The sequence below is a fragment of the Battus philenor genome, unplaced genomic scaffold (assembly GCF_028537555.1).
Source record: "Battus philenor isolate CCGP_79_NKW_IND1 unplaced genomic scaffold, ilBatPhil1.0.hap1 SCAF_12, whole genome shotgun sequence".
NCBI classification, from domain to species: Eukaryota; Metazoa; Arthropoda; class Insecta; order Lepidoptera; family Papilionidae; genus Battus; species Battus philenor.
Genome location: NW_027181674.1, coordinates 9,910,680 through 9,931,139, shown reverse-complemented (window position 1 = coordinate 9,931,139; position 20,460 = coordinate 9,910,680). Strand labels below are relative to the sequence as shown.

The 20,460-nt window shown below is 30.4% G+C and overlaps 1 protein-coding gene across 5 annotated transcripts; it reads left to right on the top strand.

Annotated features, from left to right (window-relative positions):
• The first annotated feature begins 7,461 nt into the window (after positions 1-7,461).
• Positions 7,462-19,342, top strand: LOC137933076 (acyl-CoA Delta-9 desaturase-like). 5 transcript variants are annotated; one of them, XM_068776840.1, is made up of 8 exons: positions 7,462-7,658; positions 13,007-13,323; positions 14,657-14,787; positions 15,956-16,167; positions 16,958-17,143; positions 17,486-17,655; positions 17,803-17,922; positions 18,869-19,342. In XM_068776840.1, exons 2-7 carry the CDS (start codon positions 13,065-13,067, stop codon positions 17,889-17,891), a joined length of 1,047 nt encoding a protein of 348 aa, XP_068632941.1. In that variant the 5' UTR covers positions 7,462-7,658; positions 13,007-13,064; the 3' UTR covers positions 17,892-17,922; positions 18,869-19,342. The 5 variants fall into 5 exon arrangements, with proteins under 5 accessions (XP_068632941.1, XP_068632943.1, XP_068632944.1 ...); XM_068776842.1 differs by lacking the exon at positions 18,869-19,342 and adding an exon at positions 10,447-10,521 and having other exon boundaries at positions 7,462-7,637; positions 17,803-18,418; XM_068776843.1 differs by lacking the exon at positions 18,869-19,342 and having other exon boundaries at positions 15,956-16,155; positions 17,803-18,420.
• The last annotated feature ends 1,118 nt before the right edge of the window (positions 19,343-20,460 follow it).

Here is a 20,460-nt window from a genome sequence, read left to right as displayed (position 1 = left end):
AGCGGCCGCAAGAAGAGGCTTTGAGCGCCGCCATCTTTTCCCCTTACTTATAGCTTCACGGACAAGGTGTAACACTTTCCCCACCCATTCATCTCTTCATGCGCTTCTTTCAATTTCACTTTTGTATTCGAAAATTATTTTTGTACACCCGAAGTACATTCGACACCGTATCAATAAAAATATATTAATTATTTACGAATTTACAGTGGGAGCTTAACCATTTAAGTTCTTAAAGTATGCTTATTTGCTAAATAATACTAAATGTCTTAATTTGTGATACGTTTTTAAATAATTTCTAGATTTCAAGTAACATTTGATTTTTAAAAAATGAACTCAATAATATTATTTATTTATTACATTACAATAGCACGTAACGAACTGAAATAACTGTTAAATATATTAAATAAAAATAGCAGTGATTTTCCGTCGTAAAATATTTGCCAAAACATTTTTCAAAAATAATTAAATCTCGTTATCTGAGGTAAAAACTGAACACGGAAAATTACCTTTAACACATTGTTTTCAATGCAAAATTAGTCACACGGATTTAACTAAAATCCAATTATTATTTGAATACCCGGTTCACACATTAAATTATGAAGATATAGTAACCACACGAAGATATAGTAACAACACAACACCAATACAAAAAAATTTTTTTACAGTCATTCAATCAACTTAAGCCGCTGATTTTTAATATAATGATTAAATAAATGCTCTAAACATTAATCTTAAATATAAAACTATAAACGCACTAAATTTGACATATTAACATATATATGCCAAATTATATACTCTTTCAATGTATATAAAATATCCTTAACGACATAGAAAGTGATGGGAAATAGGTGTAAGAGCTCTAAAGGGAACATTGTATAGCTGTTTACTCTATTAATGTATAATACATCATATTTAAAAATCAATGGACTACGAAAATAAAAACACAAATAAAAAAATAGCATTTTATGCCTTTACCACGTAAGATCTGTTTTACAGTAGTTTGAAAAGTAAGGCCTGAAACACAGTTTGCAATAAAAAAACACAAAATTTTCAAAAAAGGCAAAAGTTTTCAGGCCGTATTGCCTTTTCCCCATAAAAGGAGTTTTTATCTAAGAGCACTGATTTCTGGATAGTCTGTGAATGAATTGAGCCATTTATTTCCAAATCTTTAATAAATTACATTTACAGTTAATTTAATGTTTAATGTTAAAATTACATTTAATGTTTGTACTATTAGTAATTTATTTTTCTTTGATTTGTTCCTCTGTTTGGGCGCAGGCCTCCTTCAGCGTCCTTCCCTGTCTTTAACCTTGTTCACCCAGTCGCTCCCTGCGATTTCCAAAATATCGTTTCTCAATTTTTAGTATAGCTCACCAATTTTTCTTTTTTCATTTAGACTTTTCTATTTCGTTGACAACAGTGTCCACCTTTTATCTTTCATCATCAGCCCTTCGCCACTTTGAATAACACACTAGGTGTGAGCATCATAAACGTGGGCACTGAGTCTTATACCAAGGCATGTGATTTTTTGGGCTTTTATTTCGAATATGTTCCGCTCTGTGGACCTTCACGTGGTTTTTATTCTGCTTTTAACTTTATCGAGAAAAGTCAATGTTTGGCTGCCATAGAGTACACTAGGTAACACATACGTGTCATAATTACTTCAGAAAATATTAAATATAAGCATCGAAATATACCTGTTGAAAAACGGTTAGCGTATACCATAAATTAATAGACACCACATGAGCTATGAAAGCTCTTGCCATCTATTTCCAAAACTATTAAAGTGATTCTCGCCTAATAGGGAAAATATTGCAAAGTACGTCACAATATCTTATATATTAGGCTAAAATCTTTAACAATTGCATAAAGTACTTTTTTCTCATTGATCTTTTTATAGGTTTTTTTCATTTCGTGTAGTAAAAATATGTCTAATTAAAACCGAAAAATTCAAAAAACAACCACTTCGATACACAAAAAACTACCTGTTGGAATTCAGGAAAAATAGTTTTTTGTCGATAAATGTCATCAGTTTCATACACTCTCAAGCAATTATCATGTTATTGTCAAGTAACGATTGACATACTTTTTAACCTGTTCAACATTATCCAACATTGAGGATAGCTACTGGAGATTATAACTATACATATAATAATAATTTCTATAATTTCTCTTACTTGCATTAGAGATGAATAACTTCTCATTATTCAAGAATCCTTGGCAATGATATCTTTGGTTAAATTGTTTTAATTTAGGCTATATCTGACAGAAAGTGAGAACTTTAAAAAATATATATTGTTGTAGTGTCTTTTTGCTTCTTCTCCACAACTATATTCTTTGAAAAGCAGAAAAGAATCAAAAATAAAGATGATTTTTAAAAAAGTGGACGATCAACAAGTCTTGTCAAAAGTTTCAATGTTAAATAAATGAAAAATGTAGCAGAGCGTAGAGCAACGTCGGAATCCAAAGAATATGAACCGCAGTAAGAGCAGCGTAAAACTAGTTTTATTTTGATAAGGAATATTCGCTTAAGTCTAAGAAATCATTATATATAATTATCGATATCATAATAAAAATGTTTATTTGAAACCGATATGGGATTTTTTAAATATTTGAACAATACTGCACTGTTTCGCTTAAGTCTTGTCCCTTACAATTACATAAACACATTGCTTACCACATTACAACACCTTTACTTTAAAACAAATTATAACTCTGTAACCTTTGTCTACATATACAGGCAGAAATTAATTATGTTTATTTTTATTTATTACCAAAGTTTAAGAATAAAACGCAGCTAAAGTTTGTGCGACTGAACTCTATGTGATTAAAGTCACTATAAATAACCGCTCTCTGCTGTATCTATCGATAACAACTTCTACAGTAAGGCTACCTTTAAAAAAAATTAATAACAAAGCTATAAGACGAGCTAATATTACTGAAGCTGCTAAAGCATTTGTTATCTTATTATGTTCCACGAATAGGACTGGAAAGTTACCTTTTAAATAATAAATTCGTTGTCATTGTATATTCCTGGTAGACATACGCTTATGGGATGCGCCATGTTTGTCTTCAAAAAATATTAGTCAAAGCACTTCCTTATTTAAACATTCGGAATAAACACCACTGACAATCCCTCGTTGAGTAAAACTCGTCAAATTTTTTAAATATAAATTTTAATAGATTGTGAATGTACAGATATGAACGTTATGTACCAAGCTAAAGGCATTTGAAAGTAAAAAATCTTAAAAGATAAACCTTTCAGTTGTGGCGAAATCTCTGATTTTGTACATTGAAAACCTTGAAAAGGGTGGCAAAAGTGCATCACGAATTAAAATAAGTAAAATAAAAGGTGCTCTAAATGAAATGAATTTCCGGGATTAGTTCGGTCGCTTTAAAACGGTGTTTTCGATGCAAACCACTGTCCGCAGGACTGAAAGCCAAAACATTAGAGAACGTTGTATACTATACTCAATGTCTCCAGACATTGAGTATCCATGCTAAACATAAGAACCGCTTGCTTCAGTATTAGGAGTTACTTGCAAAGACATCTCTATTCATGCGTTAAGAGTGGAAAGCAGGTTTTATTTACTAGGGTACTTTAGGCTAAAGAACAGGTGCGATGTTTTTATAAGGGTCTTTTTTTCGGGGTAAAAATTTTGGGTCACTCAAAACTATATAATTTTAATTAAAATTATATTGAGAGTTACCCAGAATTAGGCGTTAGACAAAACTATAATCATTATATATGAAAGATGTTTATTACTACATTTTATGACATTCATACAATGTCATAACAAATAATGTATAAAAATATAATGTATTAAACGCCTACTAAAGACAAGAATATTCAATTTTACTTTATCTTTTGCCAGGCGCTGATTTTATCTTTGGCTTTAACTTAATTAACATCGTTTTTTTAAAGATAAATCAGATGCCAGGAAATGCATAGTACACAATTTAGACAAGAGTAAAATTATGCGTATTAAAAATAAATCAATTCATTTATTTATTATTTCTACTTTTTTACAACCTGTGATATACTACTTAATCTTATTATTAATATTGATACAAAGAACGACAATTTATTGTACGTAACATTTATTACTATTACAGTGTGATAGTTTAACACATTAAAAAAAAACCATTAAAAATATTAGCATGATAATTATCGAAAAGCATTGACGCAAGAGTCTTTTTTATAGTAATTTATATACTAGACTAAAATGTTTAATCTTAGAGAAATGTGAGTATTAATACAAGATGAGTTTATATTCCGTTTCTTTGATATCCACCATTCATCAGGTAAGGCACCCAGAATACTGCGCCACTCTGCAATGGAGAATATGGAAATAAAAAATTCAAAGAAATATGAAATATTTAATGTTAAACAGAAATCTAAAATGAAGAATTTAAATTTTTTTTAGATCAGTTGATGTTGGTTTTGTAAAAAAAAATTTGAAGAAAATTTTTTGGTAAATATAGTACTTTTTTATAATAATGATTATAATATATTTTTCGTAAACTTGAAAAAAGATGGTGTAATTGAAATTGCAGAAGAATTGGCGGTTTACAAGTTCAATTAGGAAAGAGAATGAAATTATTAGAAGAGGATGACATATGAGATAAACCCATATTTGTAAAAGGCGACGGGAAAAAAAATTACCGAGTTAATGGACTTTTGTTGGTGTAAGATCAGGTACATTTCGAAAACGTAATATTAGGGTTACGGAAAAGGATTTAAAATGAGAGTTCATGGCAAAATTTCAAACTATGTACTTTTTTTTTACTATGTACGTTTTGATATTGACGTTAGAAAAGATAGCAATAAAATTAGTCAAAAAGATTACATCGGAAGATTATTGTACAAATACAATTAGGAAAATGCTAAAGGGTATATAGTTTCTCAGATCCTGGTAAAAGGATATAATTATGAAAAAAGTAGGGAAAGAAGAAGTAGATAATTTCAGAGAAATTGGTGACAAAACTAGGTCTGATATATCATTCTATATTGGGCACTGTAGTCGGCAGCAATCAAATCCGAATGTAAATTAATTGAATAACATTAAAGCAATTTTTTATAAAAGCACTGAAGGGTTATATGTTGCGTAAAAAAAACTATACATTAAAGAAAAGTTGTTATAATTTGAAGCAAGCACCTTTAATGTTAGTTTAGTTTTTTATGTAGATAACAGCTAAAAATAACAATTTAAAGATTTAATACTATCGACTGAAAAGTCTTATTTATAGTATATTTTTTATAGCTTATATATATTATTATTATTTTATAACTTATATAATATTTGAGAAGTATTAGTATTAATACAAGAAGATATTGTCTTTCATTTATTTGAGGCCCACCAATCATCACTCTCCTTAATTTATAAGTAGGTACTAAATTAATTTAAAAGATTTATTTATAAAAAAATAAACAAAATGAGTTTATAAATTTGAAACAAAAACCAAATGTGTATCAATTCGGTTTATTTTTACTAAGCAAATTCAGCCGTGCGAATATATATCTAGAATCCAAATTTATTATAATTCACATTTATGTTTATAATTACGTAAACGCTACTTAAATTGTTTAATACGTTAAACATTTAAGTAATATTAATATTCGATGTGATTATGTTTTATTCGCATTCACATTTAAACAATCGGTCAAATACGTCATTCAGTCTTTTTATTACTCATAAATATTTGTATATAAATAAGTTTATTTAATATTAATTATTATAAACTTAAATTCAAAAATAAAATACACTATTAATGAGCATTCTTCTATCTACTCTTTGGTGAAAACAAAAAGTGATTTTCACTTTGCGGTGGATATTTGTAATGAAAATGTTCTCAACTTTGTGGAATTACATGAGCAAAATTACTAGCTGGCGCGTTACGTATGACGCGTTCCGTTTGCAGGGTTGCCAAATAAACTATTGAAATCCTCTTCCCACATCATAATACTTTAAAATATTTTGAGTAAATTGTAATGCACGTTCTAATACGGCACAGAACTGAATACTTTATTTATAATATTTTATAAAAAAAATTCCGTGGCGTGAACTTTTTTGTTCTCGATCCATCAACTAATTTATAATTATTTAAGTTGAGTTGAATAATCCATCAAATACAAAAACTCGGTAATAACTATAACGGGATCAAGAAATCCAGCTAAGTAAGCAGATTATTTCGTTTGGGAAAGTGTTATACGTAAGAAGTACGTTAGTCTATGGGGACAGTCATCGATCGCAGCACGCGTAATGTTCATATCAGTCACTGCTTAATTGAGGTGTACTTTAGAAAAAAATAGTGTTAGCTTTCTTCTGTAAATGTTGGCATATTCAGTCATCCAATTATTAACTGTAAGCAGAATAAGTACCGTTGGCATACCACCCTTCTGACAATAATTTTTCATAGTCTTGTGATATTATCATTATACTTGTCGCAAATCTTTTCGTGTTGTAAAAGATTTTTTTCACACTCCAAATATTCGAGGATCCTATTTTTAATGCATTTAGAGTTATGATAATCTATCAACGTATTTACGAACATGGAGTTTTAAGTATTCAATTAGGTTTCTGGTTTTGTTCGTTTAATTTATTGAGGTTCATTTAGGAACGCGACTATATAAAATTTTGACTCGTACCGCGGTATATTAGTTCATATTTTGCATTTTCAAAACCGAAGCATTTATGTTTGTTTTTGTTATTTCGCTGGATATGGAAGCGCGAGTTCGATAACGATCTTTAGAGGGTGCCTGTGCCATTGTAGTAGACGTCCGTCGGCTTTGATGATGATGATATACTTCCGAGAGATGACGAAACTAAAATACGAGACGTTTAATTACATTAATACAATTTTGGAAATGTATCATAAAAATAAATGTGATCGTAGCCCTAGTGCGTAGGCTGCCGGCACGCCCCTCCACGGCGCCATCGCCTTCGTAGTGACGCATCTTCGCCCAGTAATTGACAATGATTGTTGTAAATACATTCAACGTTATCAACCCAGGAGAAAACAGGAAATCGTATTTTGTATCAATTGTATCCAAGTTTGTTTATTATGTGTGAAAAAGGTTTTAACCAATATTTTTAATAGAAAATTATTCTACAAAATTATTAGTATTTTGAAGTCCAACAAACCATATTTTAGAATGCTCACTAAATTTGTGATGCTTACCCAAATACTTTCGGCAATTCATTTTTGTTTACAAACATAAATTGTTACAACCATATTTATACAAATATAAATTGTTTAAGTAAAACTTTGTAAGCAATTCTACAGGTATACTTTAGGTAAAAACTTGCTCAAGTGTAAAATTTTCAGTCGGACGAGCCGGCCTTTAGATCGATTTGTCACCATCAAGTTTATGCAGCGTCGTTTGAATGGCCCCGACCCCATCCCATCAGTTGCGTCGAGCATTAGGCCAGTTTAGGTTTCCAGTCCACCATAGAGCGCCGCGCGAGCCGCCGGTTACGATCGTGTACGATAAGACTTCCATTTGTTTCTTAAAAGTCGAGGTACCTTGAATCGATCCTGGAGTGTTCCGCGAGATTCGAGAAGTCCCTTCAATAAATTGTTGCGTCAACTTGTTGCGTCGCAGCTCCGTGACCCTGAGATTTGTTTGTGAAAACGTAAGAAAGTGTTACTGTACTGTGAGTAAATTCGTAAAAATGTGCTTTGACTATTATCGTGAAATGTTTTTAAGATTAAACATATTTTTATTGATATATGATATATGATGTAATAAGTATTTTAGCAGAGATTCATAGTGATTGACATTAAATATCTTCTGAAAAACGTTTCAGTTTAAAATGCGTAGTTAACTTGGATTTGTTACTAAAATGACTAAGACCACCAATAATTAAATATATATATACATATACTATACCATTAAAATATTTAATATTAAGTCGATAGTTAAAAACAAATCTGTCAATATTCCTTACATTGGTTAGTAATTTTATTTTTTTAATTTTATCAGAGACATACGATAACACCAATTAAAAAAGAAATGTTCTTTGATGTTACTTTTAATATTCGTTCATAAAGTTATTTCCAAAGGGCGAAAAAATTTACTGTTTAAAAATGTTTTTTAATATTACAGTATATTTTAATAATTTTTGAAATCTTGCAACAGTATTCTGGTATCAGATGATTAATAAAACAATAATGATTGACTTTCCTGTATATTATCAAAAGTTACGTTTTTTTCTTAAAGAATAATGAAAACACTTGCTTAAATTTGTTCAACTTTATTTAGCATACTATTATGACTAAAAATTGCATCGCATTGTTAACAACAAACCGTTAAGCCTTTTATAATCTAATCATAGGTTTCAGTAAGTGCGAAGTTGAAAATCAAACATAAATCGCTTACATCTCTTCGGCCTTGAATGTATGACTCAATACTGAAAATGATATCACCCAGTAGTTAATGCGCCTATGGTACTCGTATTTAACGTTCAATTTAACACAAAAATCAATTTTAGACAAATTCACCCTGGTACTTTTCGAATGGAGGAATCGCTGTGAAATCAGTGTAATTATAAACATGTTTACTTTCAGTTTCAGTGACAGTGTCGCAATACGTAATCACGGTGTGATTAACCTACGCATTGTTCGTTGACAATGAAAAATATTCACTTTAAATTTTATAACATTTTTATAGCATACATTATTATAAAATGTTATCCCATAACAACTCCTTAAATTCGCACTTCAAACTAATTGCATTAAAAAGTCACATCATTATCAATGCTGCTTTAATCTGTTACCGGTAAGAGGATTCTAGTCCTCGATTACTTTCATTTTGGAAATAAAAATCAAAAATAAAAATCATTTGATATTTTTTAATTAACAATTATACCGGAACATAAGGAAATCACTTTTGAAGTTGAATATTGACGAAATAAATAGGATGATATCTTCTCTTAATTTTATATTTCATTATAGATGTCTATATTCATGCAACGCTACCTTATATTTTAATAACATATCTATGTTAATTTTTACAGCATTTAATGCGCGATATTAGACCTGCACCTGAACTAATGACAATAAACCTTTTTTCTTTCTTTCTTCTTTCTCTTTCTTGTTATACGTTAATAATATTTTTTTCCAACATTTGGACATGACGAAGTGCAATCCAGCATGAATATAAAATCGAAGTTGATCAAACGTTTATAGTTTATTTTATCCAGTTTTTCACTTTTACTTACTTATTAATCTATAAATGACCTTTTTGCAGTTAAATGTAACTGAAAACTTTTGATCACTTTGTACCTGTATTACGATACGTAACTTTGTTCTTCCATAATATTAAGCAACGAACAAACCTAATATATTTTACGAGAAAAAAATGGCAAAAGTAAAACGATTTTTGAAATGAAATAGAATCTGCAAAAAGTGTGACGAATACTTAGCTTTCAAACATATGCGCGAAATAACCTGAACATGTTGACAACCTAATAACTTCGAATATTGTCATATATATCTTGTGTCGTTACAAGTAAGTCAATCTTGGCTTCATTAAAAGTCCCTAACTGAGATATATAAATAACTCTTAGCTATTTAACTTCTTAACGAATTTCAAATATCATTGCATTTTTGACGGCGAAACCCAAAAGCATAATTTACGCTTCGTAGTTCAAAAGGAAATATCTTATAACAAAGGTTATTTAAATAGGACAAGCAACTAACACTATTTTAAGATATATGTACAGGTAATTGACGAGAATCGGTGGCCTTAATAAAATATTTTACGTACAATATAGACGTAGCGGCACCATTACGAATTAGTTTATAAACTTTGCAGCCTTTAGTCCGAGCAGTCACGCAGCACACAATAGTAGGGACAATATGTGCATAAACATGTTGTATTTCATTACGAGACATTTTCGCAGAACAAATATCATTGTATAATATATAAATAGCAGTTATATTTTAGATAGTGGAAACAAAAATCAGAAAATTAATTAAATGGAAGATAACAAATACCGGTATTTCTTATACCTCTCAATGCCTTGATCAATTGATGATGCTTACTAATAAGTTTATTTGTTATCACAAAAGTCGGAAAAGTTTCAAAAACAGTGATTAAGATATAATCGAAGACGATGTACAAGTGCCTGATGAAATCAACAAAATTAAATTCACTGGAAATGCTTAATAATTAGCAATCTCGGTGACAGTTTTCGCGTATTTTAGCCTTTTTAAAAGGTTTTTCACTCCAGTTCATTTATTACATTATGGATGTAGTATTTTCGGAAAACCGGTAGCATTCTAGCAAGTACGTAACTCCACAGAAAAATTTCAAGATACTGCCAATAAAAAAGCAAGTATCTAAACCGTATTATCAAAAATCGATATACCTTCTTAACTAACGTATACTAGAATACTGAAAAAAGAACATTATTGCAAACTAAGTACGTCTTATTGCAGGTTTGTCGTGTTGACTGGGATAACGATGCTCCATAAATTCTATGACTCACATTGACACAGTCCTTATCCGAAAAGGTTGGTCAAAATTACATCAATATTGATAGCCTTCTAGTACATATTCAGGTGACTAACATACATGTTTACTAATGTGTGGCATGTCATACAACGATCGTAGGTTCTTACTACCAATATAATATAATATAATACCAATGTTTGCGCCGGAACATGAAAATATTTTTTTTATTCTTTAAGTTCTGGATGGAGGTTGAACAGATAACATTGTAAAAATGTAATAACAGGAACGATCTCTGAAGTTAACAGACAGTTACGTCCATTTTCGATTAAAAATCGCGATAGGACAATTAGTAAGAAACTTACGCGATTATCATTAACGTTTCGTCGGGCTGGAGGTGGCGCTGAAGGCGCTTACTTTCTTAATAGTAACTAAGCTTGATGTCTCCAGGACGGGAGCCTCAGCTTGTCGTTACGTTATATGTCCCATCTGATTAGGAGACAAGCAAGTTCAAAATTACTCTGTGGGTTTGACTTGCCACAAGATACGTGTTTAGCATTCCGATTCTAGTTGTTTATAAAGCCGAATGTTTGCTATATACGAATTAAAATGCACCATCTGCATAATTTTAATTAATGTGTAACCTGTCAACCATTCACTGTCGTACAGAGACAAAAGTAGTAATATATAATATACTTCATGGGAACTATATGAATCATCATCCGAGATTAGACTTAACGTATTTATCTTGCTGATACGTACCTACTGATCCGCTATTGAATAAATACAAACAAGCGCTAGAGTTTAACACAATAAAACGTGGTGATATAAATACATAGTCGGTTCTTAAATACTTACGTTCTAAATACAAATACAAAATTTATTCAATAAGCCAAGTGATGATGGTGTTGCTACGTGCTTTTCTTGACAAATAAATATCTAATTTTACTTTTTCTTCCATGATTTCCGTTTATTATCTTCAATAAACCGAACTGTCATAAACTCGTTTCGTTTATTTTCAAAATTTTTGATCTCTTCATTAGGCAACAATAAATTTAGCCTTGTAATATCTTATTTCATAAACTCTAATCTAAATTTATTACACAGGCGATCCTCTTGATAAGAAATTGTCACTTTCTTCGTTTTCGTCCTTATTTCTAAACAAAATTTTACTTCGTGTGTACTCTTACTTAACATGTTTAATGTAGGCTTTGACTACAACTAAGAAATTTTGTTTTGAGAATATTGAAAACGTACCATTTATAATTTTTGTTTGGTTTCATAAGTATACTTTTTACAAAACTGAATGCATTTTTTTTTCAAAATAATGATAATTATTTTCATAGTATTTATTGGCTTATTTAACCCTTCCTGTACTGCAACATGGCGTCTGTCAGTGTCAGAAAATAATTTTTTAAAATGTTATTGATTATGGTCCTGTGGTCTGTAATACATCCAGAGCAAGCGATTGTAAACTGTATTTTTAAGGTTATTCTATATAATGTAGCCTACTTTATTTCGGGCAGATCTGAGTTCGGATAGATATATCCGTAGGCATTCGACAGGTTAATTAATTTTCGAATATAAATTGTCAAATAATAGTGACACTTTTGAAGAAAAGTACTACACCGTTTGTGTATGATATATCTTTTTTTATTTTATAAGACTTCAAAACTTAAAAACACATGGTCTGTGTGCATTGTAACTATCGATATAAATAACAATATTAATTAATAAATCTTCAGATCAGTGTCTTTTTTGCCAAATTGGCTTCAAAAAATTATCCGTAATGATTTTCCAAATTTCTGTTCAGCCTATGAAATTAGTTACGCATTACGTTGGTGATAGTATTCAGCTCACTACGCGAAGTTAGTGTTTAATTTTAATAAAGGTTTTATTAATATAACAAACTTCTCACTTAATAATTTTGAATTAATTTTCTGACATTAATTTTTTCTTTAATTATATCTCATAAAAAAGTCATTTAAAATTTTGTGTTTTTGTACTTAGAAAAATTACATAACTTATAATTATGGTGAGTTTGGATGAATAAATAAATTTACGAACCATTAATGAATAATACAAGTCCGCAGTAATAGCATCACGCGAGCATTCGAACTTGGGCTAACGTGCTGGATCATAAAGAATTCAATAACAACCCAGATCCATTAACGTAAAATGTTATATTGTCCGACATAAGACTTGTTTATGCAAGCTTTAACCTGTACATGTAGTGCACATCTCATATATATTCGGTTTTACATAGTTACGAATCCAAAAATCTAAGGAAGACATTTTTAATCAAAATGCTTTTATTTATTAACTAACATTTTTTAGTGATTTATTTTAAAGTTTTATATTTTCTGATTAAAAAAGTTTTTTATTTGCATGGACAATTATTATTTATCTCGATATTTAAATGATATGATAAAAATTTTCTAGTATTTATTTATTTCTTAAACCAAAAAAAAAGTTGTAGGTATGAATAACATTAATAAAATAAATTAATAATAGTTCTCGTTACTAAACTTTTTTTGTATCCAACAGAAAGGCGCCTTCTCAGCAAATCATCGAAGCGTCCGTCGTTCAAAATCCACAGACAAAAATGACACTTATGCCACATGAATTTAAAGTCGCAAAAGGCGTAAAGATTTGCGAAAACAATAACACCGTTATACATGACGATGCTGGTGAGAAAATTAACACTGACAAAGACTTTGACATCAGTAAATATGAATCTATGGAATTTAGAGCATACATTAAATGGATAGATTTAATGGTTCAACTGTCTTTACATTTATTCACAATGTATGGTTTGTTTCTTATAATAACAAACAGAGTTAGATTCTACACAACAATATTTGGTAAGTTTTATTTCACATATTCAACAGGCAATAATATTAAAACTGCTGTCGAAATCTCAGCTTAATATCAGCCAGCATTCTAATAGGTTAGGATGATCGGGTTAGATCGTCGCGCCCGCCGTATAAACCCGTATTCGCAAAAATCAAATTCTACAAGAGAAACAGAAACCGAATTTCTTTAATAAGTTTCATTATATTAGACCTACGAGGGTAATTTACATACCTAATCAAAAGCTATTTTTATCTGCATCCATGTATTTTATTTCTGTTTATATATCCTGAAAATTATCTGAATTGTTATGCAATTAGATTTTACTGGAACTAAATTTATACATTTTCGAAAGTAAAGAACTTTACGATGTTATTCGAGGGAAATTTTGAAAAATGATATTGACCGGTATCAGTAGGTTTGCAATACGATATTATTCATGTGTACATTTCTGCCAACCCTTTCACCGCATTAGTTTTTTGCAGTTTTTTTTTTTTTTTTTGAATCACAGTGGTTTAGTTTGTAATCATTCTTCAAAATAGATTATGGTAATAACACTTTATCGTAAATATATCCATGAAAAAGTACAGAAGTAGCCAGTAACACCAGTTATTGGATACTTATCGAGCATTTTTCCCGCGAATAATATCGTACTCCGTCTTACGATTCTACTTACAAGTATTTCGTTTACTTTATTTCACATTAGAAAAATCCCAAAAAAACAATCACAACGTGTAGTGCTACCGATGCCGAATGTGACAGAAACGGAATAAGCCCGCGATTGCATAATACAGGTTCATTCGGTAGGGGCGACGATATACCATATATCTAATATTGAAAATATTTACTAATTTTTCGTTTATATAATAGTTTGTGAATTATGTAGACCAATAATTTATTGTGAATAAAGTGCCTCTTATATTGGTTAGTTATTATACATGACCAGGTTAAGATTATTAAGCACTATTTCTCAAATATAAACAGAAACGACTTCTATTTTAATTTAACTACTTTTGTTGCCTATTAATTCGATTTTATTATAGAATTTTACAAATATTGGTAATTTATATCATTGAGTAATATTATTATCTTTACAAAAATAATAAAATAATTTAAATAAAACATAAAACATCTATTAACAAATTTTCAATTATTCCTACTATATTTACAGCAACCAAAAAATATTTTTATTACCAATGGTGTCATTAGGTGCCGAAACATTAAAAGAACGTGCTATCGTCATAAGCCCAAATCTAATAATTTAAAAGTGCTGATCATCTTAATAAATGCTTTGTGATACGTAATATTAAATAAATTTTAAATTGAATTGTGCAAATATTTCAGCTTTAGCGACAATTTTTACTTCTGGCTTTGGTATAACCGCTGGCGTTCACAGGCTATGGTCACACAGGGCTTATCGAGCTAAATTACCTCTGCGGATAATTCTAGCGTTTCTCTTCACTATCACTGGGCAGGTTTGTATATTTTATTTTATAACTTATAGTTATTCGATTTTATAGTGATTGTACAAATTCGTTACTTGTAGTTACCGTGAGCCGTAAGAAGTGCTCGAGTCTTTTGACGGCACGGTGATATTAAGAAAAGCTACATAAAAATTATTTCGCATCCGATCACCTATTCCAATAATATAATAGAAAGTAGCGAAACGTACCTACACCATCGCGCGAGCCCAAGAGTCTTGCTAGCCACAAAAAAAAGGTTAGGTTGAGCCCTTTCTGCGCCCTGCCCAATGGAACCCACAGGAACATACCATAACATTCATCATATAAATAATAAACAAACTTTACATAATTTTAACAATGACCACTTAATTATACGCCTACCGTGCCTCACATGAGATGTTAATATATATTTACAATTCTCCCATCACAGGAGTCTTTTTTATAAACGTCTTGCTTAAACGTATACCTCTATATTTGTAAACAAATAATTTATAATAAAGTTTTAATAAATTGTATTCAGTCAAAAACTATATGTTTACTAAATGACAAAATAAAAAAAGAATACACTTACATTACTTAAATTTACTGAAATTTGATATAGTGACCAACACACTAGTAGCTCTTCATCTTGACACTTAAACCTATGTCTTTTGTGTTAATGCTTTTCTTAAATAACAATTAACAACTAAAGTAAATGACTACCATATAGCATCCATTTCTGTATTTTCAACCTTATAATTTTATAACGTTTGAATTACACCTAAGAAATTAATGCATACAAAAACATTTTACTCGGTTTCATGAAAGCTAATGTTATACCAGCGAAGAGAAAACACATTTTAATATTTTATATTGCGTTCAATAAAGAGACTCGTCTCATCAGTAAAATAATGTCAATTGTTTCCATTAACCTCCATAATTGAAAGACGTAGACGAAGCAGATACAAAAGAAAATACGTTCATGAATGACAAATGTATAAACAATAATGACATCCGCTGTTTTTATTTGTTACTTTAGTTTACTTTTTATTTAGTTTGAGTCGACGAGATCGAGTCTGAAAGCTTTTCACTAAAGAAATGAACAAACAACTTTGATTTGGTTACACAAAAGATGATGGAACCGCAGGCTCAGTTTTTGTTTTATTTAATTAAGTATAAATTGCATATAACTATTTTACAGCGAGATATTTACACATGGGCGCTGGACCATCGCATCCACCACAAATATTCAGAATCAGCAGCCGATCCACACGACGTAAGGCGTGGATTCTGGTTCGCTCACGTGGGTTGGCTAGTGCTGACACCACATCCAGCAGTAGAGGATCGCAGAGCAGCTCTTCAATTAACATCACTAGATCTCCTTGCTGATCCTGTAGTGAGGTTCCAAAAAAAGTAATTTATAAACATTTAAAAAATACATAAGGAATTTTCTGAAACATTCAATCATCTAAATATCAGTCACATTGCGTCTACTGCTGTGCACCGCCATAAACTCTCGTTCTTCTAATTCTCTCTCCTTAGAGAGTATGTGCCAATTCTCTCCACGCTCAGCATATTGGCAAGATCATTTAAATTACTTCAAACATGTACACTGAAGATGCTGTTGGCCATCATGCTTCATTATATTTCCTTAGACGTCTCTTACTGCAACAGCGGGAGGAGAGGATGGAGATTATTCTTAGCTGTGGTAACACCGCTATTTATTATATTACAGTATTATATAACAAAGTTTAAAAATAAAATGAAGAAAAATCTTGATAGAAAGTTTATTTTTGTTATCTTGTAACTTACTGAGTAAACCAAATCAGCGAGACGCTATAGATACGCTACAGATAAAAGTCTATCGACTACCGCAGACTTTTAGTACTTGAGTGTCTGATTTGTTGCACTATAGTAGCAGCAATTTTAACATCTCTATTAAAATGGAAATGAACGCCTTCAGAAAATAAGACGTCGGAAAAGCGCTAAATGTCCGACTGGCATCCTGAGGCTTTAGTTCAATAACCAATTAATTTTTGTTCATGTTTAGTAATTTATCAAAATAGGATGTTTTTATAATATATACACACGTGAACTACTTATACTAAAACATAAGCTTTCTTTGACACATTTCTTATACGCTTAAAAGTAAGCGTAAAATTTACTCCTACTAAATACTTGTAACACTTTTCTTTCATTACAGATACTTCATACCATTGTTTGCACTTCTTAACATCTTATTACCGGTGTGGATTCCAATTTACTGCTGGAATGAATCTCTGCTAAACAGCTTTATTGTAAGTTTCGTGACCAGGTTTACCATCACCTTAAACATAGCCTACAGTGTCAACAGCTTCGCACACATGTGGGGCAACAAACCTTATGACAGGTGACTTATTAGTTTAATTATTAATTTCTTTTTTCCATTATCATAAAAATTAATTAAATTTGATATGAGTCATTAAATAGTTATCACAAAAAAGAAATTTGTTGTTTGTTGTGTTATAAATAAAAATTAACGAATGAAAATGAGTGTAGATTAAAAAATAATAACAATGCAGACAAATTGGTATAACTTCAAGTAGCTAAAAATGTAATGAAACAAGTCTTCTTCTCTGTTTTCTTTTTGCTGCGTCCCGTGCCTTGTTTCAAAGAAAAGGTTGTCATAAAGTACTCGGGCTCACCTCTTAGTGACAAATAAGTTATGAATTAAAAAATAATTCCTTTTCAGATTTATCAAACCTTCAGAAAATACGGTGGTTAGCATAGCCGCCTTAGGGGAAGGCTGGCACAACTATCACCACGTATTCCCGTGGGACTATAGGACTTCGGAATTGGGTCGATTCAATTTATCAACAAACTTTATAGATTTTTTCTCCAAAATCGGATGGGCTTATGATTGTAAGTCGCTATTAATTCAAAGACACTTTTAAAAATGCCTTTAATCGTAAACTTGTCTTTACACAGTTTACATCTTCTAATTTGTTAATCATCCACCACACCTTTTAACTTGCCGTACAAATTTCATATTTTTTATTAAAATTTCAGTGAAAGCTGCCACAACATCAATGATCACTAAAAAAGCTCAACGCTGCGGCGACAGACCACTAACACAGGACAAGAAAAATCTCACATAAACTAGAAACCTTCTCAATTAATTCACTAAAAGTAAAATATATTGTAGACTTCACCTTTTTGTTTGATAATTTGTTGACAAAGTTAATTTATTTTACTTACTTTGCAGTACATATCCTAACTTCAAAATTATTTGTATCTTTACAAAAGGCATCAACTGGAATAACATAAGGGCACCTGCCACTGCCTAAACTGTACTACACCATGCCGTATTTTTTTTGAAGTATCTGCGAGATTATTACCGTACCATTCCTTAGTTAAGGAATTTTTCGGGAAAACGAGTTTGACTTCCACAATGTGTTATGACCAACATTTGTTCTCAAATCCCAAGCTCCATTGTGATACACGTTGGTAATTACTACCAGGAGAACGCGTTCCCCGCACGACAATTTTGTTACAGAAAGTATAAAATATTTTCTTAAAAACTTGAAAACTCAAATGTGAGATTCTGGTACCTGATATGCAATTCGCCTTATTTGTACTAAATTAAGTTTATAGTATAATATTATAAAACAAGTCAATATTATATTATGGTTTAGTTTACTATTATAAATAATCGTTGAGCTTCGAAACTACTTATGACTTCGTGAAGATTAAAATGATTTTATCATAAAACAAGGATTCCGTAAACAGTAAAAAGCGTTCAATATCCTGGTTTGCAATGCCAACACTCCGTCGGGTATGCATGCATGCATTAATCAAACTACACCCTTTGAATACGATAGTATTTTGAAAGGATAGTATTAAGATAGGCTTTTTCGTATAAAGATAATGTTAAATATTAGGAAAACTGTTGCAAAAAAACGTGTAAACTGCGATAGTTATTTATAAGAGGATAGATTTTACATGATTATAATATTGTTAACCGGAACTTTTCTCCAGAACCTTTTGAATTACTACTAGTTAAAGGTTTTAAGTTTAATGCCCGTACAGTTTCTTTTCGTGTTAAATTTAATCACTATACCGACATACCTTTCAGTTAAGTATATGTACTACAGAAGCAAGTGAAGGGGAGTCCTATTCTACACAGTGAAGTAGTGATAGGGGGTTTAGAGCTATCTAAATCTTACCCTTCTTGGCGCCGTAATAACTTTCAGTTAAGTTTCCTGTACACTGAATAGTCTAATATAACTAATTTGAACAAATTAACGGACCGTTAATACATTTCTTACCAATAAAATCACGTTATATCTGTAACACAAAATGCATTTCAAAGAAAGTTTTTGTAGCAGTGTGTGATAAATCATTTTTATCCAAGTTTCTTTCCTTTCAATTAAGTTTTCTATACACTGAATAGTATAATATAACTAATTTGAACAAATTAACGGACCGTTTATACATTTCTTGCCAATAAAATCACGTTATATCTGTAACACAAAATGCATTTCAAAGAAAGTATTTGTAGCAGTGTGTGATAAATCATTTTTATCCAAGTTTCTTTCCTTTCAATTAAGTTTTCTGTACACTGAATAGTAACGTAATAATAATATAACGCATTTAGACAAATTTGAACAAATTAACTGACCGTAAAATAAGTTAGTAATACAAATTATATTACATCTGAAACAAAAAAATTCAGATAAATAGCATTTCCAAGTAAGTTTTTGTAGCAGTGTGTAATAAAACATTATTATTACTAAAATGGCAGTGAAAGTAATTATTTTATTAATGAAATAATTTTATTAGCATAATAGAGTCAAAGACAATAGAAGTTTAATTAAGAAATGTAATCCAATTTTTATAAAGTTTTACTTGACATCGACTGTGTCACTGACTTATTATATAAGACAAAAGTTCAGAACTACGCACGTCGAATGTAAAATTCATCACAATTTGGATCACCGCTTATTTAATTAAGAATTTTTTTTATATGAGAGTGTATGTTAATAGCAATTGATTTAAATTATTTTGTGATACATTTATATATTAAGCGGAAAAACTCATATCGTATTGTATAATATTCTTTTCAATCCCCTCACTCTCTCTTTTCTCAAATCAATATTTCAATTTCTTTACAATACACACAAGAGGTATTTGAGATCATCAAAGAATCTAATATTATAAATGCCGGCGGATTCTTATTCGGTTATGACCAAATGTTTTATCACACCAGTTGTTCGATTGTGTAGTGTAATAACTTGCCGCTACATATATAACGTGCCTATTTTTAAATATTTACTAGACTAACGATTATTTCTTCTTTTATTCATTTTTTTTCTTTCCTTGTTACTTTTCTCTTTCTGTATCTATACTGTATATATTATAAGTATATATGCTGTGTTTTCCACATAGCATATGTACTTATGCATGAATGATTGTATTTGTATTTTGTATACGTTAACTACCCGTTATTTATACTTTTGCTGTTTCCATGTTATGGTTGTCAGGAAGAAATTGCCTCGTATGATAAGCCGCCCGTTGTACTTTTTCTATTGTGCTACTTTTGTATATATTTTCTAGCGTATACAATAAAATATTCTTATACTTTGCATCTGTTTGGCTTGTGTGAATTGTTTTTATTAAAAAGAAACCATTTTAAAAAACAAAAATAGACTTAAAATAGAAGTAAAA